The sequence below is a fragment of the Tribolium castaneum genome, chromosome 3, assembly GCF_031307605.1.
Source record: "Tribolium castaneum strain GA2 chromosome 3, icTriCast1.1, whole genome shotgun sequence".
In the NCBI taxonomy this organism is placed as follows: Eukaryota; Metazoa; Arthropoda; class Insecta; order Coleoptera; family Tenebrionidae; genus Tribolium; species Tribolium castaneum.
In genome coordinates, this window is record NC_087396.1 from 10,608,441 (window position 1) to 10,634,050 (window position 25,610).

General features: G+C 37.5%; 5 protein-coding genes and 1 long non-coding RNA gene across 7 annotated transcripts; 2 read left to right on the forward strand and 4 right to left on the reverse strand.

Annotated features, from left to right (window-relative positions):
* Positions 1–1,513: 1,513 nt before the first annotated feature.
* LOC135265742 (uncharacterized) lies at positions 1,514–3,846 on the reverse strand. Its single transcript, XR_010333581.1, has 3 exons — positions 2,475–3,846; positions 1,778–2,428; positions 1,514–1,688 (listed from the first exon to the last, which is right to left on the reverse strand). It is a non-coding gene; the product is annotated as an uncharacterized LOC135265742 (long non-coding RNA).
* A 5,959-nt stretch (positions 3,847–9,805) lies between these two features.
* Positions 9,806–17,591, reverse strand: LOC660367 (AT-rich interactive domain-containing protein 4B). Of its 2 annotated transcripts, none has more exons than XM_008198104.3 (12): positions 17,259–17,591; positions 16,931–17,201; positions 16,721–16,883; positions 16,451–16,669; positions 16,204–16,399; positions 15,461–16,153; positions 14,560–15,205; positions 12,291–14,508; positions 11,946–12,073; positions 11,625–11,897; positions 11,429–11,569; positions 9,806–10,372 (listed from the first exon to the last, which is right to left on the reverse strand). In XM_008198104.3, the coding sequence occupies exons 1-12, from the start codon at positions 17,259–17,261 to the stop codon at positions 10,335–10,337; spliced, it is 4,989 nt and encodes a 1,662-aa protein (XP_008196326.2). In that variant the 5' UTR covers positions 17,262–17,591; the 3' UTR covers positions 9,806–10,334. The 2 variants fall into 2 exon arrangements, with proteins under 2 accessions (XP_008196326.2, XP_008196325.2); XM_008198103.3 differs by having other exon boundaries at positions 16,715–16,883.
* Positions 17,592–17,744: 153 nt separating this feature from the next.
* Positions 17,745–19,021, reverse strand: PMP34 (Peroxisomal Membrane Protein 34). The gene is made up of 4 exons (XM_966658.4): positions 18,820–19,021; positions 18,713–18,773; positions 18,589–18,658; positions 17,745–18,542 (listed from the first exon to the last, which is right to left on the reverse strand). The coding sequence occupies exons 1-4, from the start codon at positions 18,877–18,879 to the stop codon at positions 17,876–17,878; spliced, it is 858 nt and encodes a 285-aa protein (XP_971751.1). The 5' UTR covers positions 18,880–19,021; the 3' UTR covers positions 17,745–17,875.
* A 101-nt stretch (positions 19,022–19,122) lies between these two features.
* On the reverse strand, positions 19,123–21,185 carry LOC660490 (uncharacterized protein). The gene is made up of 6 exons (XM_966718.4): positions 21,009–21,185; positions 20,403–20,917; positions 20,143–20,352; positions 19,693–20,097; positions 19,424–19,644; positions 19,123–19,372 (listed from the first exon to the last, which is right to left on the reverse strand). Exons 1-6 carry the CDS (start codon positions 21,172–21,174, stop codon positions 19,231–19,233), a joined length of 1,659 nt encoding a protein of 552 aa, XP_971811.2. The 5' UTR covers positions 21,175–21,185; the 3' UTR covers positions 19,123–19,230.
* Positions 21,186–21,306: 121 nt separating this feature from the next.
* Positions 21,307–22,032, forward strand: Spase12 (Spase 12-subunit). Its single transcript, XM_966773.5, has 4 exons — positions 21,307–21,440; positions 21,497–21,539; positions 21,593–21,739; positions 21,789–22,032. Exons 2-4 carry the CDS (start codon positions 21,507–21,509, stop codon positions 21,897–21,899), a joined length of 291 nt encoding a protein of 96 aa, XP_971866.1. The 5' UTR covers positions 21,307–21,440; positions 21,497–21,506; the 3' UTR covers positions 21,900–22,032.
* Positions 22,033–23,775: 1,743 nt separating this feature from the next.
* Positions 23,776–25,571, forward strand: Rab2. The gene is made up of 4 exons (XM_966826.5): positions 23,776–23,941; positions 24,171–24,486; positions 24,543–24,723; positions 24,949–25,571. The coding sequence occupies exons 1-4, from the start codon at positions 23,896–23,898 to the stop codon at positions 25,045–25,047; spliced, it is 642 nt and encodes a 213-aa protein (XP_971919.1). The 5' UTR covers positions 23,776–23,895; the 3' UTR covers positions 25,048–25,571.
* Positions 25,572–25,610: the final 39 nt, after the last annotated feature.

Consider the following 25,610-nt stretch of genomic DNA (forward strand, 5'->3'; position numbering starts at 1 on the left):
TGGTAAAATACGAGGCGCAATAACGTAAATTCGGCCGATTTTATCGTAGAATCCTCACCGTTTTAGCCGAAAAGTTGTCATATTAATAATTAAGCAAATCACGCAAAATAAACATGCCCTCTTCCTTTCTCTCCCTCCTTTTGTTCGGATTGGAAACGGGAATAAAAACCTATTACAATTAATGATATTGCAAAAATGTGCGAGCGAGATTCTGCATGTGTGCGACCGGAGGATGAGGATATGATTTAATATTAAAATTTTGCTCACTGAAAAATTATAGGCTACGTAAGGTCGAGTTGTGCACATTTATTATGGCGATACGGTGGGTAATAATGAAGTTCCTTATTGAAATACACCCTTTAATTTCAATAATATTTTCATTTGATTTATCCGCACAATTAAAACCCGTACAGCGCCCCTATCTACAGAACGGTTCGCGGAATAATTGTAAAATAATTCAAAACAAGATTAATTTGGTTTCGGCAGCCAAAAATACGTATTTCATCAGAATGAATTTTATCTTCAAGTTTACAAAGATAAGGAAGTTGCGTATCTGATGCTTAGCCATTTCATGTAGGTATATCTACACAACATAAAAAATCAAAATGAGAAGACAATTTTAAATTTTAACTTGAGCAACGAGCAATGATGTCTGTTCTATTATTCACGAGGATGAAGTTTACAAAAACGAGCAGAACGCGAGTGAATATAATTCTATCCCCACTCTGTCACTTTTCACAATGATTTTTATGCGAAATCGTAGTCTTTGGCTCAAAATTTATCAGTAGGATAGTGTGGTAGCACAAATTCTTCTTTTACACAGGAATTTGTTTGCAACGTATTTCACCTCAAAAAAATTATTTTCGACAATGCCTTTCTGGAGTAAGAATTTTTTTCCGACTTTGGTACTGATGAAGTTGAGGTTTCAGTTCAATTAATAAAAATGTTCCATTGCGTGTGAATAATGAAGGTATTTATATCTTTACGCAGGGTGAATAAAAAGTTTGGAATAGTGTTTTTAGAGAGAGACAAAATGCTGTAATGAATGAAATTTTGTTAACAAAAGATGAATTTAATTTAGATAGTTGCAATTAGGACATTAACCAAAAAATATTTTAAGTTTTAAAAAATGTAGGTCCAGCTTCTAGAAACATATTTAATGGAGAGATAAATTTAAACCGTAGTTAAAACATTGCAACACCGTTTAGATAAACTTAAACACGTCCTTAATATCAATTTTTGATATTATTGTCGATATGACCAGAAAAAAATTCAAAATCAATAAGACTCTGGCAGTAGTGTCAGCGTCAAAAAATATTTTGACTAAAAAAATTAAACAACGATCATTTTTATGTATCAGTTGCATTACGGGCGCTTTTGTCAAAAACGATAGGAAATTACACATATGTGTCAGCGAAATGTCAAAGGTGGCCGAAATTTTTTGATCACCACCGTACAAGTGTAATTAATTAACAAAATTAACTCTTCTAATAATAATTTTGTCATAACCACCTTCAAACTGTGTTTTCGCATAGCAACAACATTTTGTCGGATGTTCTTTAATGGATATTATTTTGACCAAAATCGGCTTATGCCAGACCAAAATTTTAATACTGTATTCATTTAGTATTTCATTGAAAAACTTGTAGTTTAGGCACTTCTTTGTCACCATTGTAAATCCCAATAACCTACAAGTGAGTAACCAATAGTTTATGAACTTTGTTTTATGAAGTGAAGGATTTATGAAAAGTGGTTGATAACTGGGGAAGACCCTCACCTATAATAATTTTACCGCAACTCAGGGTGTCAATAAGCTTAGGGTAATTCTCAGACCATCAATAAGTTGAGTGGGTCTTTTAATAAATAAAATTTCACGATGAATAAATACATAGATCATAGAGGAGAAAAAAATATGTTTAATATTTTATTAAAACGATGTTTCTGATTTTCCATACCGACATGTCAACACTAATTACACAAAGACGGAAGTGCAGCACGGCACACATTGATGCATTTTATTATAAAACAATTTCCCCCGATTTTTGCATTAGAGCGTGCTTTTTTCCTGGTAACTTCAATGCGACGCGATGACGCTCATTGACGCCAGCGAACATGAATTCGCTAATGACTAATGGAATGTTGTATCCTGTAGTCCTGCCCGCATAATCATCCTGTGTCCAGGCCTTAGCATATTGTCACATGCTGAAAAACTTCGGCCCGGCCTTAATGAGCCCCCGACTCATGAAATTTCCCCGTTTGTGTAAAAGTAAGAAAAAAACAGCCGCCGATATCGACACGTTTGCATTATCAATGCTATTGTCCTGCATCCAGACACCCGAAAACCAAGCGGGCGTCATCCTTTCAGGAGCGCCACGCTGAAGAGTGCCGATGCTGATCCTCCGACAGTTCGTCAATCAATGCTGAAAATCTATAAAAGTGTGTTTAAAGTTGCGCTACGTTAGATCTAAACGTACACAGCGAGCAATGCCTAAGTTATTATCAATTACTGTGACTCAGCCGTTGTGGACCGGTCCGCAATTCACTGCCATGCATAAAACATAGTCCTTCTCTCTCTATTCCGGCATTCGAACAGCTTGGCGAACCGGCTGGAGTATGGTTAGGTTGGGTCGCTTGGCTCTCCCTCCCCTAATAAGTTTCTTTTATCCCCGTCTCTCTCCCACTCGCCGGGGAGCCGTCCGAGCGTCTCTTTCTACTGACGTCACCATTTCAGTGCGAGTAGCTAGGCTACAGTGTACTGCTTTCACGGAAAGCTACGGCACCGACCCTCCAGTCTATTTCTCTCCTACAGTTGGCCAGACTGTTACTGCCCCCCACCATTCGAGAAACAAAGCAACCGGAGGCGAGTACCGAAACGGCCGACTCTTCTAGTTACATATAACCATGGAATGGATAATTTCGAAACTTCTACTCTGTATTTCAAGCATAATAATGGAAATAAGATAATCAAAATTTGCGCGTATATAAAGCAAAATATCCCGCGACATATTTCATTTCGCAATTGATGGCCCGTCGCAGGCGGCGCAGGAAGCGGTCATCACGTTGGCCGAGAATCAAACAAAAGCGAGCGGCACCGCCACCTTGATTATCGCATCTCGGGCATGATGCCGCGTTGACGTGTCTGTTTCGGGATGATGCCCGTTTGCGGTTTGGTCAATTTTCAGTCGACGCTTCTCCAGGATTCGTCAGTTATGCGCATACGTCACATATTCAAATCAAATAATAGGAATAATTTAGCGAGGCCTCTCTCAGCGTTTAGGGTTTTGGGCGATCGGCCCTTTGTACTCTTGGCGGTTCAATTAACAAATGTTTAAAAATTGCACTTCGTTTAATGACGGATTTTTCCGAAAAGAACCGGACGAAAACAAGTTTATGTGTGTTCCAACTTCAGGCAACAGCCTCACGTTGAAGCGTCGCTCTTTCTCTCTTCATCCTGTTTCGAATGAGGCGGCGGTTTGCTCTCCGAAAATAAAATGTTAGGATCGATCTTTTAAATTTGGCGGCCGAATGCTAACCTCAAAAATGCCTCTGGACGCCGAGGTACAGTCGTGCAATAGAGTTGTGGACGAGAGGTGGCGAAGGATTTTATGAGGATTTGAAATGATAATGAGAGGAATTCAATCAGGACATTCGTTTATTGAGAAGAATGCAATAGAAAACACGTAGGGTTTATCACGTGTGTGTATGCTTAGCTGCTATCCTGCGATAATGGTTTCGTGCACGCCACTGCCGTGGCCAAAGCAGTGGCGGCGGTAGCGGAAATTTCACTTGCGTTTTGTTTAAAAGACATCTTATTTTGCGTTCTTCATCTTTGTCATTAGAGAAATATCTACTATTTTTTCTTCCAGCTGTGAAATGTGATAAAAAAAAGTCAAATGAATTAGACATGTTTTTTGTGTTTTTTTACTATAAAGAAGAGTAACTTCTGACAATTGAAAAATTCGTAGTCGGCTAGAAGCACTTTTTACTATACCTATCTCAAAAATTAATAGTCGCAGAGAAATCAGCGTATGCTTTTCAAAACTTTATATGTTCCTCTATGTATGTGGATTATTCAGAATTTTCCCATCTTTCTATAAAAAAATTTAATTATAGGAAGAAGCAAAAGTATTTTTGTGTCAAATTTTGTGTACAATAATTCATTCCTATACTTTATCTTAACATTACAATGATTATAATAAGAGTACCACAAGTTTTCTAATGGATATGAACTTTAATCAGTTTTTTGTTTCAAGTAAAATCACTCATTAGAATTTTAGGGTGTTCTTCCCAAAATTTAAGATATTTGTGATAATTAGTTTCCATTTTATAGATAAAGTAAGTAAAAAATTAATAACTTGTTTAATTGAGCACATTAGCGCCTACACCAAAAATCCGAACTCTATTTACTACAAAGAGCAGTTATCAATTTTTTTCAAACTTTGTAGAACGCTTTATCATGACTTGTGGTTAATTAATTTATTGCAATGAGCCAATACTGTGTCAGGGAATTAAAAATACGCACAAGATTCGCGTTAATTGTTAATAACAAAGATGAAACCATTTTAGTGGAATCCGTTTGATATCTTCAAACGTGTGATAAATATAAGACCGACTGATGTTCAGGAGCAACACTGTCAAACTGCAATATTAACATAAATTCTGCAATTAGTTGAGTTGTAAGACGTTGCATTCTATGCGTGCCATGTAAAAGTAGATTATCAATCTTGGGAACATTTCAATTTATCAAGATAAAAACGAATTAAACAAGTTCAAATCAGTATACGTATATAAGGTGGCTTCAAGTTTAATTAATAAACACGATTTTTCGATCTTGTCAATAAATGCTATGAATTTATTGTTTACCGAAGGGAGACGGCGCGGGATTTTATAAAAATGTTTTTGGAGGCCTTACTACGAAGAATTTTTCATTTGAAACTACAAAAATATCAATTCAGCAATAAAATGCTTAGAAATCGTTATTTATTTTGGTCCTTATCTCCCCTACATGAAATCATAACCAAGTTTTCACTATTCTGGATTCACAATGTGGAGTGCGGGAAGATTAGAAGGGGCATTAAAAAAATCGTCGATTACAAAAAATCATAAAGAAAAACAAAATCGATCATTTTTGGAAAATATTCCGCAAAAAATATGAATCAGCAAATTTTAAGATCAAACACCACTTTTTACCCAACTTCACATTTTCTGTGGATCTCACCGTCGTTATAAAAACTTAAATTAAAACGTCACACGTTATGATAAAATAAAAATACATTTTTAAAAGTCGTCGTAGCATTGCACTCATCAACAGATTCATTTTCGATTTTTTATTCTAGTTTGAATAAAAATTAGCGCGCTGGCGCCTCTTCACGCACGTGGAATTTTATTCCAACTTCGTTGTCGTTCTGTCTTGATAAGAGATATGCAACACTCGCTAAGCGCTATTTTGTTCCTTCCGATTGTTAAAAATTAATACGAACAATTAAACTAAATGTTAAGTCGTTGTGCAGCTGAAAATTAACAGATATAGAGCAGGTGTGTTTTAATGACTTTATAAAGCAACAAATGGATAAAAATTTATGTCGAGATAAATCATCTTCAAGCTGGTGTATTTAAAACAATAAATTTTGCAAAAATATGCAGTGTTTCTCTGAATACGATTTTTACACGACCTAGACAAACACATCAAAAACTGAACGAAAAAAATACACACAGCAGACACAATAAATAATTTCACTGATTTCCAAGAAACTCATTAGAGGAATTTTTGTTTTCAGATGTTATTTGGCATCTATTGGAAACTATCAAGACGAAGAGAATTTCTTCTCCAGAAGGTTAAGAACTAAAACAAAATTAAAAATATAATAATAAAACTGTACGTGTTCTTTTAACGCCTTCGTAGAAATCCATAGAAAGACCCGTACTTTCATCTTTATTTTTTTATAGTGATTCCTGAGAGCAGACCGATTTTTCAAGCTGGTTTCTTTGAAAACCTTCTCAGTATAAAATTATTATTTTTTCGTACATTTATATGCGTTTCCTGAAATAGAATGTATTTTTTTTCAGCTAGTTAAATTCTCACTTATCGTTTACTATTTTTACCTAGCGTCTATTATTTTTATCTAGCAATTACTAATTCCATTTACCCGATATATTTAACATTTAATTTGTTTCCTTATAAAGTAAATGAGACAAGAGAATAAACAATGACTTCAATTCGGTCTCAACCGCGTATTTGATTATCTTTCGATGTAAAAAAGTAATAAAGTTATTTCATAAATACATATATTCAGCTGTGTTATATGACACATTGGAAGACCATAGAGAATTTCAAAAAAATCAAAAGGTTAAATTAACAACATTTAAACAAAATTGAATAAAATCCTTCTGACCCTTAACTCTAAATGTGATGACATCTATACCCACATTGTGTTGTCACTTTGAGTAATTTCCAATGCACCTAAGCTAAGTACCTATGTATTTACGAACGTTTTCTTAAAAAACGTACTAATAAAAGCTTAAATCAATTGCAAATCCCAGAAATAAAACTGAAATTACTTTAATTACAATTTTTTTGTAAATGCAACAGAACTCCATTTTTTTTCAAAATTTGCGCTGGCTTTGTTACATTAGGAAGAATTTTTGTAGCGAGATCATACTTGTGACTGTTTATTTAATACCTGCTTTTATTTGTTAAAAGTTAGCTCTGCTTAGTGCTTAGACTTTTTTATCGTCAATCACGTTAACAGTGAATTACCAATAAGCACAACAAAAATAAAAATCCCTGTGCCATTATTTCCAAAGAATCATAACGAATCAGAATGAAGCTGTTAGAAAGTGAGGCTGCGGAAGTTCAAAAAACTGCGTATTCGCTTGGGATGAGTAGTCATTAGCGTCGAGAATAAAATCAAACAGTTATATTCCCGGTCCGTTGTCTTCCACCCATTTTTTCCATCCTGATCGTTCTCCAATTCAGAAAACACCTTTCCTTCCTCTTCGTGAAAATTAAAAAGTTACCACCAGCGATTACAAGACGCTGGAAACCAAAAGCAGCCAAGGAGAACTCGCTGCAGTCACCAGAGCGAGACGTGTATGCGTGCCTTTACTTAAAATTTTCCGAATATAGTACACGCTAAACCAAAAAGATTTTCGACATGTCCTCGTACTACACGAAATGGCTTTGTGGAACAAAACAGAACAAGAATCGATAAAACTGAAACAGAGGTTTTTTTCGTTTTCCATCATTAAGGGCTCGCAAACGAGCGAGAACACAGCGATTTCGTTCAAAATTAATTCAGGCCTTCAGACGCAACTTTTTCGAATTGTGTGCAAGAAAATAAATTATTGCAATATTCGTGTGGAAAACACGAGCAGTGCAAAAAGAGCTGGAGAGAGGGCAGCACGTCCGCTGCCGCGTTCATGAGCTAATTTTCCTGTTTCAATTTGAAATGTTGTGCTAATATCCGTGCGAGATAATACCACATATCTTTAACAATCCAATTAAATTTACGGAAAAATGGCCGTCCCGAACTAGTACCAAGCAATTAATTGGGTTTTGGCTAAAAATCGTAGCGATTTTAATTATGTTCTAAATAAAATCTCGCCATTTTATTTTCAACATTGGGACTTTCGAATACTGACGTCAAGCGCATGTCTACAGCAAACATTTCGCAGAATTAATTTACTAAAAATACAATAATGCAGCGCTGGAAAGACAGCCGACGCTCGTTACGGCCAAAGTTGTGCCCTTTTCAAAAATGGATGAAATTTTTGAAAAAAGTGCTCATTTTCCATAATTTGGCGCCAGGGATAATCGCGTGTTATCGGTGCTTTCCGTGTATTGTTTTGTACGGTAACTTTTTGTTGCTGGTTTCTTCTTTTATATGAAATTGTAGAGCACGGATAGCAGTAAACAGAAAGAGAGATGGAGGACGGTTGGCTGAATAACAACAGTTGCCTGATATCGTGGGAGAGGAAGAGACAGACATACAACCGGCTGCTTGCTTGCACACCAAGGCAGACTTCTGTTGTCATGGGGACTAGCAGCCCAGCAAGTAAACAACCACCAGTGCCCATGACATGAGCAAAATTTGCCGACACGTCGGGGAACCACACGCAACATGCCAATCTATCGCGCAAACGAGCGACAAGCCAGATTTTTAGCAAACACAAAGAGCATCATGTCATAAACTTCAAAAACGCCGAGTTTGAAATGTTTCGCATGCAAAAATTAGACCAGATAATAAAATAACAAAAATATAACTAATTTGTCAGTGATTTTGCTAGTTTTGAAAAGTGAAATTTAACGTTAAAGCCTCTCTCACCACAGCACATTTGTATTAAAAATTTCGTGACTAATTTTGTCCGTATTTGTACACTTTGAACAACTAAAAATGTTGGTTTAATCAAGTGAGCCGAAGGCAACTTGATGGAAGATCATTTACAACCACCTTCACTGGAAAAAGACTAACTTGTGAGTACACTTTTTAGGGCTAGGTCAGGTCAGGTCACAAGTTAATATCGAGAAAAATGAATTATGGACTTATAATAGATAAGAATCGGCTCACAAAAATGTTGGTTTGCAAGAGAAAACGCTCAAGACAACAAATAGGACTGTTGGGGTGGCGTAAATAGGGTTTTATCGTTTGATTTGCGATAAAGGCGCAATTAAAGCGAGCTGCAGTAAAAGAATGACCGTGGTCGGGACTTCGATATTCGTTAGGAGCGTTATGACCGTTTTTATGGCATTCGTGGGCTACTAGTCCCCATTCCGCGTTTGAGCGATAGGAGCTATTTTTGTACTCGGTCCCTTCACATCTATGGCTGACGTCAGGAAAGAGAGAGGCGAATAGAACAATGGTTTGGGTGGAAAAGGACGGACTATAGCCCCGGTCACATTGTGAAGCAGGGAATCCAGTTGGCCAGCACACCAGTGGACCAGCTGAGTGTTTTTTCTAAAAATGCAACAGCGCAAACGCAACTTCTTTGATTTGTTCATGGGTATTAGGGGGTAGAAGTATTTTTATATCTAGAATGTAATTTTCGACTATGACATTTTATTTGATTTACGTAATTCATTTTAACTTGGGACGTTTTTGTTCGGAGGATTTTTTTCTTGGGGCGTAGTTCTCCTCCAAATGGGATAAATCTCGAGCGCTGCCTTGCTATTAGGATTGTGGGAAAAACGTGGCTGAGCCATAAACGAAAATTCCCATCATTGTTCAAACAGCGGACTTGTTTCTCAATATAATTTACAAAAACATTACAAGTTCATGCAGCCCGGTTGTTCCCTCGAAATTTTCCACTTGGTGCGAATCGATAATCCAAAAATATAGGCATGCGGCCTTTGTCTCAAAAAGTACCGATTCAGTGCAAAACAATGGGCCTCCGCGTGTCATCACAAATCAAATTTGGCGTTTTCCGGGTTTCAATCGGCATTTGCAGCGGGTTTCGTTGCAAGCGCCTAGTGGGAACGTTAGATGGCCGGATGGCTGTAATACACGAGGAATGTGAAGATTGACCGTGTGTTGGTTGTTGCTTAGCTTTCTACTGTGGTGACGAGGCAATGGGTAACGGTACGGAGAAGTCTTTGGGTTTTTACCAGCCTAAATATCCGTCCTAGACTTGCCTAACATTGAAATACCCATTATCGCCAACGCGCAAGACGAGGTAACTTTTAACAAAGATACGCGCTCGCCTATGATCGAAGACAATGAAATAAATAATAGAGTAAACTTACCCAATTTTCAATACTCACCTTCGCATCGGATGCGTTTGGAGCGTTAGTTTGAATGAGGAAATAAAAAATGTTTGTTCTATTTATTCTAAATAAATAAAATCATATATAAAAGTATTGCAACGCTGATGGCCGAACATATTCAATTTACAACATTCTGTTAGTGAAATTTAATAAATTAAATACATAGGCAACGACCGAATATTAATTACATTTCAACTTTAATTCCTTAATGTTATAAGTTAGTACATAATTCTTCCAATTGTACATAACAAAAATATACAAAGGGGTTACTAAATTCTAAATAACAAAAAACGCTATCTTAAGACAAACCTTTAGGAAGAGTCTGAACATTAATAATAAAGTACCATCGAGATCGATTAAAATTATTCCATAATTTTAAATCCTTATTAATTAACAAATTGTAGACAAATATCATTAACTTAAGTAAAATTGACAACAAACATGTACAAAAATTGCAGACAATGACTTATAACATTAAGTCATAGAATATCATTATGCTAGACTAAAAATATTTTACAAAGATATTTCTTCAAGAAAACTAACAATGGAAGAGCACTGGTACAGTTTGGATCGATCAACCACAAACCATTTCTTGTTTTGAAGCTTTGAGCGCTAAAATGGTTTCAGAAAATAGTAATAACAAAAATTGTCGTCAAAGTTGAGTGATTAATTTAGCCAGTTTACGAAACAAATGCGAAATTTGTTAATTCAACAAAAATCTTGATTTGCTAAAGTAATCACTGGGGATGAAAAACTATAAATTCTTTTAATATCTCAGAAAGTTACACAATTGTTCACAAACGCTTGGAATGTATTATCTCGCGTTTAGTGGCGAATCTAGCCTCTGAAAATTGCGGCAATTCTTGATTTTGCGTATAGAGATATTCACGAATAGGTGCTTTTTGTTTAATACAGGAAATAGTTTCCAGTTGTTGAAAAAATTGTTAAATCTTTTTCCGTTAACGTAAACTTTGTTGACTCTCAGGATATTCTTCAATAAATAATGTTTCTCTTGTTGTAAATAATTAACAATAATAAAACTGTCTTTTAAGAATTTTTTTCGAAAATTTATACAACAGTTTTAATTAATAAGGATCTTTATTCGCTTGCACTTTAATTCTTTTATTTTGTGTGACTCAACAAATGTTGAGGTAAACATGGTGAACTAAGGGGATTACTCACTCACTTATTTAATGTAATGCATTCGTGCGTTTTTATGTCTACGAACCCAATTTTGTTTTTAAAAAGTACACAAAATAATACTTTTTGTTCATGGTTAAAAAAAGAAAAATGAGGACCATTCCACCAAATAAGTTTTTCACTTATTTGAAATCAAGCAATAGATTTATGTTCATAAAATTGTAACACATAAATAACTGAATTTTTACTATTAGTGTGATCATGTGTGAACATTGATAAAAAAATATTCCAGAGCTGAACTAACATTCTGTCTACATGTAACTCTTTCAAACTCAAAAAATGTATATCAAAAATATTTATACTTACCAGATTAGCATACTAAAATCACCATATGATTAAATATTATTTTCATTTAAGTTTTAATAAAATTGTACGGAAAACAGTAAATATTCTTTTTTTTGGATTCTCAAATTATCAAAATTGTAATTCATTTAATTATCCGTTTTTCTCTCATTTAGCGAGACTTACCTTCACGTTCCCTTCGCCTAATTTTTTTCCTCCGTCTTTCAACCGCTGCCAATTCAGCTTTAACTTCGGCGTAGGTTTTCCGAAGTTCTGATAATTTCTGTTGCAAAACGGCAATTCTTTGGCCACTGTTTAAGCTAGGATCTGTAAAACCAAATAATAACCAGTTTAAGTCTCCAAAACCGTCATAAAATAATACCAAATTCAACGAAAAAGTTGTACTTTGAAGGTCGCGGCGATTTCGACGTTCTATCGTACGACAAACCTAAATTCGCAGTCGAACCAATCAACGAATGTTCCGAAGTATCGTCGCTATCGCTGTTATGCCGTGACCGATTTAGAGGTTTTCGGCCGCGTTTTGGCGGCACTTCATCTGCTCCTCTCGCAGATTTTCGCCGTTTTCGGCAAGAGGCAGGTACGGATTCTTCGCGGGATTTCTTCCCACTGGGAGCTTCACTTGTCATTTGAGTATCTGGAGGTGAATTGTTAAAAAGAGCAAATTTGAAATAATACGAGTTACCGTCTTCGCTATACAGAGGGGCTTTATTCAGTGAAGAATTTCTTCGTTTCCTGGGGTAATCCAGCTCGGCATCGTTGGATTTGCAACTTTCGTTTTCTATCGTATTGGGAGACAACTCTCCATGGTCCCTACGTCATCAAAATCAAGATTTAATCCTCAGTGACACAATGTTTCGAAAAATAGTTAATAAAAACAATTTATTGCTCTTCAATTTCAGTTAGGTCCTCTTTTAATTATATTCTACCAAAGTTAATAAGTAAATAATCATGCATTCAAGTGATTATTAGAAATTGCTCCAAAACGAATAAAACATTACTGATAGTGATACAACAAGAAAAAACCTACCCACTAGTGGAACTTCCGGGGGTCGAAGGTGGGGTGATAACGTTCGAAACTTCCCGATTTTCTCTACCCCCCAAAGGCAACACTAACGGCTGTGGTTGGGGCTTATTCGCCCCTTTATGTTCGTTGTTCAGTAACATATTTTTATTGTTACAATTTCCGGGGGCACTAGCAAACGGCATTTCCAACATGGACTTGGTTTTCGGCCTCTGTTCAACAACACTCGATCCTTCTGATGCCGGAGCTGGGCTTCTTGGTATAGTTTCTTCACATAGAAGTAACGAATGAAGTTGAGAATCGGGTTCTTCCTCTTTGACATTCTCAACTTCAGGTTGCTCCTCTTTGGCAACTTCCGGACTTGCGGATTTCTTCAGCGAGTCGAATTTAAAGTTTCGTTGTTCTTCTTGTGACTGGGAATCGTCAGTGGTTGCAATGGGAGCTATAGACAAGTTACTGTCGCTTTCTTTATCTGGTTTATCGAAGTTGGTTTGCGAGTCGTCGTCAGACCTCGCGATGACAAGTTGTTCTGAATCGCTACTGTTCGAATCTGAGTCTTCTCTGTAACTCCGATTGACGATTTTTCGCTTCTTTTCCGGCTTTGTTGGAGGAACTGACACTGGTTTAACGTCGGTTTCGGAAGGTTTAACCTTCAGTTCGACCTGTTTTATCATCCTGGAAACATCAATCAACTTGGCGCTATCTTCAGCATCTGCTTCATTCTCCAAGTCTTTCTTCGTGTCTTCGCTATCTGAGTCGTTCTTTTTGGTCGAAATTAATTTTTGCAGTAACGAATCTGCGATTTTTGTCCCAGTTTTCAGGTTAAAGTCTTTAGTTTCCTCCAATTTTGCTGTAATTGACAGAGGTTGGGAACAAATAAATTCCAATAAGGAACTATCAGTCTCTTGAAGAGCAGGGGATATATGCGTGGTCGGACTTTTAAGGACCGCTTCTTCCTTAACTTCAGCTTTAACATCAATATCTTCCTGAACAGCTATTTCAACAGTTTTATCTTCTAAAACCCCAGAAGTGGTATCAGATTCTCGTTTCTTGGACTGATAAGTCGTTGCTGAAGTCGTAATGACCAAATCCTCGTCATCGCTTAAATTATCACATTCGTCACTGGAAGGCGTCCTTTCTATTTTCCTAGTGATTGATTCCCGAATCGATTCTAACTCATCACTGTCTTTCTTCATTTCGTCAATTTTACTCACAAATTCAAGGTCTAGAGTGTTTCTATCTGGGGAATATTTTGAGAAAGTCCCCGAGAAAATCTCATCATTACGTGAGAAAATCGGTTGACTTTGTGATTCGCTATCGGATAAATCAATGTCTCTGCTAAACTCATCCCTAAACAAAGTCAATGATTCTTCCTTCAGTATTTTTTCTTTACTATCAGCCACTTTCTCCAACGGTTTCAAATTAAAGCAAGGCGACTCAACAAGCTTATCAAACGGATCGTCTTCATCTTTCTTCTCATCTTCTTCCGATTCGTCCTGTTTCCGAACCGGAGTCCTTCTGAACCTTTTCTTCTCCAAGTCGGGACTGTCCTTATCCGATTTTCCGGGAGATCTGATGATCTTCTTCTTCGGACTCTTCTCCAAATCCTCGTAAAGTCTAGGAATTCGTTTCTTTGAAGCTTTGTCGTCCACCATCTTGGCACGTGATTCAAACTCGAAAGGTTCCGGTTCTTTAAATTCGTAAATATCATCAGAAGTCGGTGACGCTTCAATCTTGGCTTCTTTTTTCTCCTCAACTTGTTCCAATTTCGTACAAGTCTGAGTGTTTGAATCATCTGAAGACGATAAAACCTCCTTTTCAGTCGTATCCAAGGATGGAACTTTCACCGCTTTATTGAAACCTTTTAATTCAGATCTGATTTGATTAAGATCGAAGTCTCTTCCTTTGGGGAGACTGGAACCAGTGTCTTCATCGCTATCTTCTCCCGATTTTTCCGGCGATTTTTTCAATTTTCTCGCCCTCTTCGGCCTATCAGACTCGTCGTCTTTTTCAATGTCCCCATCTTCTTTGCTTTTGTCCAATTTTGTGGCTGTTGGAGTCCTTGATACCTTCTTCTTGTACGTCTTAACTTCAGCCTCTTCGGATTTATTCCCGCTCCGCGTTCGTGTTAATTCGGCTTCGCTTTCGGATATATCAGAATCGGACTCTGAATGATTCGAAATGTCAGTCTGGGCAGAAGCGCGGCGAGTTTTTCGACCGTAATCTAAATAAAAAACAGTTTGTAAGACACAACTTACACAAATAAAAAATATACCTAATCTAGTCATCCGACTGCTTGACCTAGTGGCCGGAGTTGCTGGACTTTTCGTCCGACTTGAGGACGACGTAACGCTAGATGGCGTGGTAGATCTCGGAGCTTCACCACTTTTGGTGGTCACAGACGCCCCTCGACCACGTTTTCCAGGCGCTGTTTTATTTGCACTTTGCTTTGTACTTCCCGCAGCGTTCGCACTGCTTTGTTTCAACCTTTTGGCCTTCGTGTTGGCGCTCAGGTTCTCGGCGATACGACTAGGGGAAATCCATTCGTCGTACCGTGTATTCCAGCCAGTGTAATGCACGAGATAGACCAAACCGGTCGAATCTCGATCTATTTCTCTGACTTTAGCCTCGTACGTGACTTTATATTCGTGTGTTGGTCCATAATACACTTTTAATTTATCGCCGACGTTTACCGTCTGTCCAGAAGAGACGTCAGTCACTATCTCAACACCGGATGTCTTCTCATCAGAGTTGGTCTTTTTTCGACCGCGTTTCTTCTCATCGTCACTTTTCTTTGCACTGGGTTTCTGCGGCGGCGGCTTACTTGGGGTCTCCCCCGGCTTAGTTTCCTTCTTTTGGCTTAAATTGTTTACCACCTCTTTCGGTTTCACAGGCTGGGATTTTGAACGTGTTTGCTGCATCTATTGAAATTAATTTTTTGAGGAGTTAAATGGGAATTTTAAAACCGTTTTTAATTTTTATTGAAAATATTAAAAAATATATTTATTGTTGTATTTTGTTCGCACTTTCCTGGTCAAGAAGATGAAACATGAGACGTTTTTATTCAATGAAAATTAAAACAAGTTTTAAAATCACATTCATTGTAGTGTAGCATAGTAAAAAATATAGCAGATACTAAATTTGAACACTTTTTATTTTTTTACAGGATTAGTTACCTTCTCCTCGTCCTCCTTCTTCACATTTTCGACTGTTTTAGCCTTTTCAGGTGCGATGATCTGTTTGATTTTCTTCTCCTTTGACTTATCCAGACGTCTAGGTCTTCCACCATCCTTTGAAGAACCTGGAGCTGATTCCGACTGGTCAGTGGCATCGCTGCTATTAGTATCGCTATTCTCAACAATTTCTTTTCTCTTCTTTTCATCATCTTTCTTAACTTCCGTTTTCTTTTTCACCTTATCTTCAGACCCACTTTTCTCATCTTCTTTCCTCTCCTCATCGTCTTTTTCCGGCTTTGGGCTATTTACAGGCGTTGCACGATCCCTATCTCTTATCAGCGACCTTCCCCGATTTTTTTTAGTCGACAAGTTATGATTTAACATGGTGACACCCAAAGTTTTATAAAATGATTCGTAACTTAAGAGACATTTTTTATAAACGCTCTTGACTTGATTATAGGTAATTTGGTTGTTTGGTAATTTTAATCGCGTTGATACCGAGCGCCACTTATTCTGGTTGGTTACTCTATTGTAACCGCCGAGCTTATGAACAACCCTAAATAACTTGTGCAAATCAACGTCTTTATTGGCAATCATGGGGCTCTTATTGAGGGGAGTGCCAGAATCGTCCATAAATTTGTACAGTTGGGCAACAAACCTGTCCTTTTCTTCATTAGGCTCATCATCGGAGGACTAAAAAATTGACATAAGAAAGGAATCTAAAGGGAATAAACATTAATTACATCACTGTAATTTTCCTCAGAGTCACTATCAAGTGACTGCATGTTAAATAAGGAATTTCTTTCCCAATGCACTGGTAATTCGTTGTGATCAAGGTACTTAAGCGCTTTACCGACGGCTTCAGCCAGCACAGAACTTTCAACTTTCTCTCCCATTTCTCTATTGAATTCTGAGACTTCTTTCTTAGGCACAGTATAGCTACAATTTCATTATTACACAAACAAAAATTTACATAACTAAGGCACTCACTATCGTCCATCCTTGAAAGATCTAACCAAATACTCATCTTTAACGTTGATTCTGACTGTTGGTTGCGCTGATGGGATAACAACAAGGCCAGGAAACCAGTTATCCTTCCCCCTTTTCTTATCAGTGGCTTCAACACTCACAACCCGTCCTATATCATTGGAATAGCCCTCTAAATCAGGCTCGTTTTCTTCTTCCGCTTCCCCTTCACTGCTGTCCTCCCTATAAAAGAGTTAGATATGTTTCTTAGTTAACAATTAGACATACTTTAACTGTCTATGTCTCCTGCCCCTTCTGCCACCTACAACTGGATTGCCAAAGTGTTCTGGATGAGTCAAGGGCAACTGGTCTAGGGTCTCACTCTCGTTAAAGTGGCGTCCGCTTTTTAAACAAAGAGCTGACCTCCGCAGGGTGGTGATATCACCATCATCAAAAACTGCAACCGTTACGTAATCCCATTTTAATTATTTTTTGAAGACCTACCAACTGTATATTGGCTGCAATCTTGAATTTTTCCAATCGTGGCCTCGACAAATTCCTTGCGCTCTGCATGTTTCGCCTGAACTGTGTGGCCAACTCTAAGAGGGCCCTTGATCTGTTCATCACTTACTGTGGCTGTGCCCAGCCCCATTTTGTACGTTACTTTACATTTCACTATTCGGACAACTTTGCTGACTTTTGCCTCGCAAAACGCCCCTTTGTACTTGGCACTGACCGCGGTACCAACGGATAAGTACGGAGGATCGTCCACCTGCTGAATAACAGACGAATTGATAGCCACACGCAACAAAGGTGGTGTCTTGACACCTACCATGTTTGGCTCTTTGTAATTACATGTATGCTACTTGATAAACTGAGGAACGTTTAGTTCCATTGGGCTCAGAAACCATTAAAACCTGCTCCAATATTGAAGCTAGCAGTTGAAATGCATAAGACAAATGCACTACCACCACTTTCCACAACTTTCACAATAAAGTGGCAGTGAAGCAAACGTAATTAGTACTTTGACACTTTAGTTACGCAACGGGAATGCAATTTTCGAACGATTTTTCGCGTTTTTTCCACGTTAAATGGTAAAAATACGAATTGAAGCGGTTGAACTGACATTCTTCTGTCAACAATCAACATTCACTACATAAACAGGTTGGCCAAACATGGAACAACAACAAAGGAGCCAACAAAAAAGCCCTAAAACTGGCCGGACGTAGCCAATAGCAAGGCAGCATTGAGTTGAACGCGACCAACGGAATTGTGGCAAAATGCCGGCAAAACCAAAAAGTGAAATAAAACACCTCCATTACTAAAATCGTTTTATTTAATAATGCTTTTATAAAAATTGTCCCTCCGACTAGATCCCTGATACCTAATTTTGGCTTATAAATGTTGTAAAATTATTTCTAGAGTATCACAGAGTTAATTTGTATAAAATTATGTTGTTTTCTTATTCATTAGCAATGTAAAAACGAATTGAGCAATTTTCTCGTAGGTCATAAACATTAAAGCTGACGAAAGTATGGTTTGCAACAGCTTGGCCTCCAGTCCTTGGAATAACGCGCCAGGTCCGCTCTTCTTCACCATGTCCAGGAGCAGAGCGGCTGTGTTCATTTTGGCATCTCTGTTGTACCTCTGGCGCGTTTGAGCCACTTGCAGTGGATAAGTTGCAATTGTGGAGACTGCTTTGGAAATCGCACCCATTACGAAAAATGCGAGCGCCGTCCTTGACGAAGTTCTGCGTTTTAGAGCCTCGTATATGGTGAAATTAATCGCAGGATTGGAGACTAGCATTAGAGACGGGCCTAAACTCGACCACAAAGCCCTAACACCTTCCGAGTCCGCAATGTGGACAATCCCGTCCAGGAGGCCAGTGAAATACAATTCTCGACTAAACTTCAACCTACTGTTCACCACCCACAAGGGGTTTGTCGTTATCACGTTGATGATTCCCGCCACTATGCTCAAGATTAGATCTGTTTGTGTGGGGTTTTTGCAATTGTTCAATTTGAGAGATTTGAGTCCGTGAAAGGCGTAAAAGTAGATAAAATTGGAGATGCCTAGTGTGGTCAATTGGGGCTTAATTCCGCGATATAGACCTTCACTGCAATGAATTAATTAAACTCTGACGCAGTTAATTGAACACTTACAGTCCCTCTTTTTTTAAAAGATAAAACAGCGCTTGAAGTGCTGTTTTCCCAGCTAATGAGCTGTCTTCTACTAAAAATTAGATACACACAAAAGTCATCGCAAAGACTAGTTAGAAAAACTTACACTGCATTCGAAATTTAACATTATCTAGTGGATACATAACAGAACTTGCCACAATGCTGCCCTGGAAATACACACATAGAAAAAAAAATATTAGTGGGTCAACTTACTGCAGCCCCCGCGGTGGCATGTACCAGGGTTTCGTAGGTGAAAATACTTTTTTTGGCCATTTCGTCTAATGAATATTTTGTGTTTAAAAAATCGTGGACGATGATAAGCAACTTTTGGAGTACATTTGATTGTGGTGGTGTGACGATATTCAAAGGTTAGGTTAGAATACGTTTATCATATCGCGAAACCGCCTTTAAACGAATTACATTATACAAACACGAAAGTTTAATTAATATTATTGCGTTATCAACTAACGCATGACTAAAGACTTTTTATAGCTGGTTTGGACTTGAAATAAAACCTCTTTTCCAGTTGAATTTATTGTAAACTCTTATATTATGTAACAACAGAAATAATACAACATTATTAATACAATTTTTGGATACGGTACAAGTAATTTGGCAACTTGTTTAGTTCTGTTTTGGTTTGCTTGAAGTTAAAGAACATGCTGTGGAGTACAAAGCTGGGAATTTTTGTACAAACAGGTAGACAGTTCCTAAGTAGAGAATTATTGCGAAAGTTAAGACGAGATCAAATATTGCTGGTTTAACGCTGGAAACAATGAATTACATTTAAATAATTCCAATAAATCAGATACTTTACCCATAAACATTGACTACACCTTTGGTGACGTCGTAAAAAAGAAAATCGGGGTCTCGCTTATCAGGAACTGCGTAAGACACTTTAACATCTCTGAGATATTTGTTAAAATTATCTTTTAAAAATGTGACTAGAGCATTATCTTTGTTGCTTAAAAGTTGAGTGGCCCTTGGCTGCGAAGTTAAGTAATTTATCCACGCTTCTAAGTAGCTCTTATCCACGTCCTAAGACAAACAATCAGATTATTTCACACAAGGAATTTAAGGACCTACCAAAGAACCACCAAAAATTTCACTCAGTGAGGTATTATAAACGAAATTTGCCAAAGCCTCAGCTATCACTTTCGTGTTTTGGTTCAATTTCTCAACATTGAGGTTTTTGCGTGTATCTAAAATTGTTCCCCTTGTCAATTCTCTGTGACTCTTCAATGTGGAAAGCGTAAAAGCTGGTAGTCTCCTAATGCTATATCTCTCATGCTCCCACGCTAGAATATCATCAGCAAGGTTAATTTTTTTATGGACACCGTCTACTGTCGTAGTTGGAAATTGATCAGCTGCTGCTTTCAGTTCTTTAAAAAATAATGACGCAGGAGAGCCGTCATTCGGAGGCTTAGAGACGTGCATATAGAGGGAATCCCCCGATGCAAGAGTGTCTAAACACATGACAAACGAGGCGTCCTAAAATCAACAATCATTTCCCGAATTCCGCAAAACAAAACTGACTTGAATGATGGAGCCGTCTAAGGAGTCAAGTTGGTCCTCAAGCCACTTTTTGCTCCCTTGATAATTTATTTTTCCGCCACCAGTCAGCAAAAAAACTAAGTTATATTTCCCGCGAGTTTTCGGGTCCGAGTACAAGTTTGAGAACAGTCTCGCCAATTCCAATAAAATCACAACGCCTGAACCGTTGGAATCGGCCCCAAATGATAAATTCTGCAAAAATTCAAACGTAAATTCGAATGTGACCCGACTTTGGTACTCACAGGTGCGACGCCAAAGCTGTCATAGTGTGCAACCACTGCCAGAGTCGGTATTTTGCCCTCTTGGCTGTACCCCGAGAGGTGTCCTTGGATAGTTGCAACTTTAACGTCTTGCTTAACATTCGTGGTCCCTGGAGAAACAACAAACTGATACCCGTTTGCAGCCACTGAACTGAACATGGCCTCGGCTGCTGATTTGCTCAAATCATTTGTGGCAACGTTTTGAGACACTTCATCGACAATAGTCTCTAGTTCCCCAGTCCAAATAGCGAAATACACAGGTACTGATATTTCCTGCGCCAGCATGGCCTGCTCAAGCAACAGAAGGTGTTGCTTCTCGTCAGAATTAAGCCCAGACAAATCATTTGGCAACACAACCAGCAAAGCACCGGCTTTGGCTCGAATGTTCCGGAAGTGATCTATCGTCAAATCTTGGAGCTTCACTATCACGCAATGGCGAGAGGTGCTCCAGCCCGTCAGGGACCGCGCTTCTAGGTTCACAGCAGCGCTTCTGGAACCTGGAAAAATCGGCGACATAACCTCACACTCACATTTAGCGGCCGAAAAATCCAAAAAACAAGCACAAAACGCAAGGAGATGGTAAATTACCGTGTGCCACTCCGTGTAAGTCGAAATGTTGCATTCTGTAAACGGGGAACTCATGCGAGGCTAGCACGGGATTAGCGGGGGATATGATAATAAAAATAGGTAAAACGATCAAAACGTAATAGGGTAGATATCCTTTAAACAATTCCTCGGCTTCTTCTAACCACATTTTTGCTGGTTTTAGTTATAAAAAGAAAAAAATCCAAAATTTGAGGAAAATCCACACTTCAAGTGTGAACTTGGTTATGCAACCAGCGTGACACGCCAGAACACCAATCTTGGATGTTAAAACCACCAAATTCCACCGTGGTGGCAAATTGGGAAATATAGTGGATTTAACATCTTTAAATTGGTAGGTGTTCGATTTGTTGACGTGTGTTTTCTTTGGGGCTGTGTTAAATTATACCGATTTTTAACAATAAGGGAATTAATAATGTAACGTTTTATACAACATGCTTACTCGTTCATAATTATTTTATTTTATTTTTTAGAATAATTACAATGAATTTTGTGCAGTCAATTCCCACACACATGGTAGGCTTTTGGTGCAAATATTAGTTGTTCGTAATATTTTGCAATTATTTTAGGACTTTGAGGGTCAAGCCACGGCCGAAAAATTGTCACGCATCATTATAACTCTTTTCGGCGCTGTTGGTCTAGTTTGGGGCTACATTATTCAACAATTTTCACAAACTGTTTACATTCTGGGTGCTGGTTTTGTGTTAGCTGCTTTGGTAGGTTCTGAAGTTCGAAAATTTGGACAAATGCTAATAAGTGTTTCAGTTGACAATTCCCCCATGGCCTATGTATCGCAGAAAGCCGCTAAATTGGCAGCCGGCAAGAGATGGTACTGAAGGAAGCTCAAGTGGTTCCAAGAAAGGAAAGAAGAAGTAGAATTTATTTCTTGTATATAATTCCAAATTAATTCAATCGTTTGTACCTAATTTTTGTTGCATTTGGCTAGGGATGGCACACTATTTGTCCGATTTTTTGTACACAATGTGAAGAATATCAAATTTTAAGTGAATTTAATTGTTTATTTTGAACCCATAGTTCCTGTTTTTTAGCAATAAGCGGTCGTTCGCCAACATTTCAATTATTTTTAGACAACCTTGACACGCGAATCGATTTATTCCTCTCGGGTGTCTTCCTGAAATAGGGAAACAACGGCTCAGATTTAAACGAGTGTTTTATTGGCCTGATTTAATTTTATTATTATTTGGAGAGCAATATTTTCAAATTTCCATTTTATTGACCAATGCGGAGGCGGCTTTGTTTGCTGCGCATAAAGTTGAGGCGCAACTTCAGGGAATGACATTCAGCCAGGGTTAGTCAAGCGGCATAGGAAAAACGGTTTATTAAATCATACTATCAACATGCGGCGCCACGTGCGTTATCTATGCAGATTTCTGTAAATTTAGAGTACGTGGCACGGTCGTTAATAGAAACTACTCATGCCATCTTTTGGTAGTGTGATTTCAAGTTAAATCCACGAATTTATCCAAAAATCCAAAATATTAAGCAACCTTTGGTGCGCAATGTCACACTACATTCAACGGTGTCAAAAAGTTTTTTCAATTAAATGTTTCAATTTCCAATTTGAATTATTTTGCTACGTGTTGTGTTCGTGGTTTTCTCTCTTTATTTTTATTTGGATTCGTTTGTTGGTGTTATCTACTCCTAAAGTAATCTCAAAAACATTTAAGTTTTGAACTTTCGAAGGCTAAAATTTGGTAAGTCGGGATTTTTTTGCCACCAAAAATACTATGTAATACATATCTCCAGCTCTGGTGTGGACCTATTATACATTTAAAAGGCAACCTACAACGTTTATTAAACAACTTTTGGCTGGCTGGAACACATGATTCTCGAAACAGTGCATCTCTCTACTTGTGAAAGCTATCCAGAAACAAATCGACTTGGGCACCAAAAATAACTTCGAGAATTTAAACCAAATTTCATTTTTCAAGTGGACATCTATGATGGACACCGTTTAAGACTTCTACCTTGCACATAGTGTCTTTTATTTAATACACGCGTTCATTCATTCATTTGTACAAAAGCCACAAAAACGTATCTTAACTCCCTCCTTTTTCCCGTTAAGTTTCAAGGAAACTTAGAACTCCTGAATCCACCAAAGTGGAGTCCTTACATTAAAATCAGAAAAACCTCTTACGCATAATAAGTTCATATAAGTAAATTTGTTGTAAAGTCATCTACGTGAGCCTACTACCAACACGAAAACATACAAGAAATGTTTGCACAAACTATTAAAAGCACTATTTTTCTGTGAAAATTGAATTGGGCACATGTCTAAAACTCCAATAGTACCTTATTAGGGTCCGTATTTACTTATTTAGTTCTTTAATTTTTTTCCAAGTTACAAAATAATGTTAAATAACCGTTTTTTGAGGGTGAGGAAGTCGCCAAATTAATATGTGGAAGCCAAACACGACATTTATTTCTTATAATTGATATTTTCATAATTTGTGAAACGTTAATTTATTAATAAATTATTTTCATTCATTGTATTTATTTTTTCTTTATATTTATAATACTAACAAAATTTTGCAATTAAACACATTTAACTGATTTTCAATAAAATCGGTTATGTGTGTTTAAATTGTAAAAAAATAAAAAAATTAAATTAATTGTGTAAATAATAAAATATTTAAATTTGCCGCCAATTTTAGTTCCTCATACTACCAAGATATGGCGCTATTATCGAAATTTTGACGACCAGTGAATTACGTGTTACTTGATTTTCTATAACTACTATATTCTATGCATTCAGCAGACAGCTGTCATCTTTTTACGAAGTTGATAAATTCGGTGATAAGCCGTGAAGTAATTAGAGCAAGTTGTTAGTTTATAGTTTCGTGTGGTGAAAATGTCGTACGCGTATCTGTTCAAGTACATTATAATAGGTGACACAGGTGGGTGTTGCTTCGGGTAATTCCCGTAAAAAATCATAATCGATTCGTTTAATTTTCTTGTATTTTGCGTATAACTCGTTTGTATTATTCATCTTGGATGGGTGTCAAGGTCTGTCTTTGTGTTTTAAACTTGTCCGGGATTCTGATTGGGGGAGGTGGAGTGTGTTTGGCATTCATTAAAATCAGCTTGATATGCTTATCGGACGTAAAGTAAACAATGGGGTTACAGGTGTGGGCAAGTCTTGCCTGTTACTACAGTTCACGGACAAGAGGTTCCAGCCAGTTCATGATTTGACAATCGGGGTGGAGTTTGGCGCTCGAATGATCACCATTGATGGCAAACAAATCAAATTACAAATTTGGGACACTGCCGGACAGGAGGCTTTTAGATCTATAACGCGGTCGTACTATCGGGGGGCTGCTGGCGCTCTTTTAGTTTATGACATTACGAGGAGGGAGACTTTCAACCATTTGACTACATGGCTTGATGATGCCCGCCAGCATTCCAACTCAAATATGGTCATCATGTTGATTGGAAACAAAAGGTGTTCATCCCGTTTTATTTTTTTTTTTTTCAAAAGTGTTAACTAAACCCTTCCAGTGATCTAGAGAGTAGGAGAGAAGTGAAAAAGGAAGAAGGAGAAGCTTTTGCCAGAGAACACGGACTAGTCTTTATGGAAACTTCAGCAAAAACGGCCGCCAACGTTGAAGAAGCGTTTATAAACACAGCAAAAGAGATCTATGAGAAAATACAAGAGGGAGTCTTTGACATTAACAATGAGGTAAATCAGCGGTTCTGCTCTGTTAAGCTAATTGGCATTTTCTAAAGGTTACACAAACTTTAGAAATCAATAATTTTATACATTAGCAAGTTCATTACCCCATTTTTGGTGATACTTTCTTCTGACTTTGAAATTAAGTTGGCAGCTTGAGACGTCACACGTATAGTGCTGCCAACTCAAATTCACAACTATTGTGTTTTAAATTTTGTTGTTGAAATTGTGCAGGCAAATGGAATCAAGATTGGCCCCCAACATTCCCCCACAAATCCATCGCTTCCTGGTGCAGGCGGCGCCGGGGGTTCGCAGGGTTCGAGTTGCTGTTAAGATGACTTGTCTGTCTTGAGGGTTACATTATGTGTAAGAGAGAAACCCTTATTAAAGAATTGAAAGTGACTGCACAGGTTTATTACATAAATTAATGATCTGATATCTTCCAAATTAGCAAGTTGCACTTTACCCCATCGTTCAACAACCTTTAGAGACAAAACTTTTCAAATATTTTGATACATATGGTGATATTGGCCCCCACTAATTTATGTAATGAAAGGATTATTATTGTGATTATTTTAAGAGTGTGGTATAGTTAGTCCAATACAGGTCACATATTTATTGTTTTGAGTTCATATTTTATAGAGTACCAACCGAAAAGCCGTTTCAGAAGCATTACATCTTACTTTAAACCAACTTTATTTTTGTTATTGGTGATAATAGTGTTATGTGTTTTATTGCGACTATTATACTTAATTAAGAAATGTAGTGTTTATCTCATTAAATAAATTTGTATTGTAAAACGTCAAATTTTTTATGTAAGCTTCATGTAATATAATCAAATATAAGTTGTATTGCCAGTTTGTGTTTGTTTTACCCAAAATTTGAAACGGGCGCGT

What these genes read in the sequence shown, in the direction of transcription:
- Spase12 (XM_966773.5), top strand. Translation starts at nt 21,507, where the DNA reads ATGAATTTTGTGCAGTCAATTCCCACACACATG. An exon ending in AGTCAATTCCCACACACATG is followed by an intron (nt 21,540 to 21,592) that starts GTAGGCTTTTGG and finishes CAATTATTTTAG; the next exon opens with GACTTTGAGGGTCAAGCCAC. An exon ending in GTTTTGTGTTAGCTGCTTTG is followed by an intron (nt 21,740 to 21,788) that starts GTAGGTTCTGAA and finishes TAAGTGTTTCAG; the next exon opens with TTGACAATTCCCCCATGGCC.
- PMP34 (XM_966658.4), bottom strand. Translation starts at nt 18,879, where the DNA reads ATGGCCAAAAAAAGTATTTTCACCTACGAAACCCTGGTACATGCCACC. An exon ending in ATGCCACCGCGGGGGCTGCA is followed by an intron (nt 18,774 to 18,819) that starts GTAAGTTGACCC and finishes GTGTATTTCCAG; the next exon opens with GGCAGCATTGTGGCAAGTTC. An exon ending in CTTTTAAAAAAAGAGGGACT is followed by an intron (nt 18,543 to 18,588) that starts GTAAGTGTTCAA and finishes AATTCATTGCAG; the next exon opens with TGAAGGTCTATATCGCGGAA.
- Rab2 (XM_966826.5), top strand. Translation starts at nt 23,896, where the DNA reads ATGTCGTACGCGTATCTGTTCAAGTACATTATAATAGGTGACACAG. An exon ending in ATGTTGATTGGAAACAAAAG is followed by an intron (nt 24,487 to 24,542) that starts GTGTTCATCCCG and finishes AAACCCTTCCAG; the next exon opens with TGATCTAGAGAGTAGGAGAG. An exon ending in TCTTTGACATTAACAATGAG is followed by an intron (nt 24,724 to 24,948) that starts GTAAATCAGCGG and finishes GAAATTGTGCAG; the next exon opens with GCAAATGGAATCAAGATTGG.
- LOC660367 (XM_008198103.3), bottom strand. An exon ending in CCCGGAAGTTCCACTAGTGG is followed by an intron (nt 12,074 to 12,290) that starts GTAGGTTTTTTC and finishes TTGATGACGTAG; the next exon opens with GGACCATGGAGAGTTGTCTC. An exon ending in CCCTCTGTATAGCGAAGACG is followed by an intron (nt 11,898 to 11,945) that starts GTAACTCGTATT and finishes ATTCACCTCCAG; the next exon opens with ATACTCAAATGACAAGTGAA.
- LOC660490 (XM_966718.4), bottom strand. Translation starts at nt 21,174, where the DNA reads ATGTGGTTAGAAGAAGCCGAGGAATTGTTTAAAGGATATCTACCCTAT. An exon ending in ACAGCTTTGGCGTCGCACCT is followed by an intron (nt 20,353 to 20,402) that starts GTGAGTACCAAA and finishes GAATTTTTGCAG; the next exon opens with AATTTATCATTTGGGGCCGA. An exon ending in AAATTTTTGGTGGTTCTTTG is followed by an intron (nt 19,645 to 19,692) that starts GTAGGTCCTTAA and finishes TGTTTGTCTTAG; the next exon opens with GACGTGGATAAGAGCTACTT.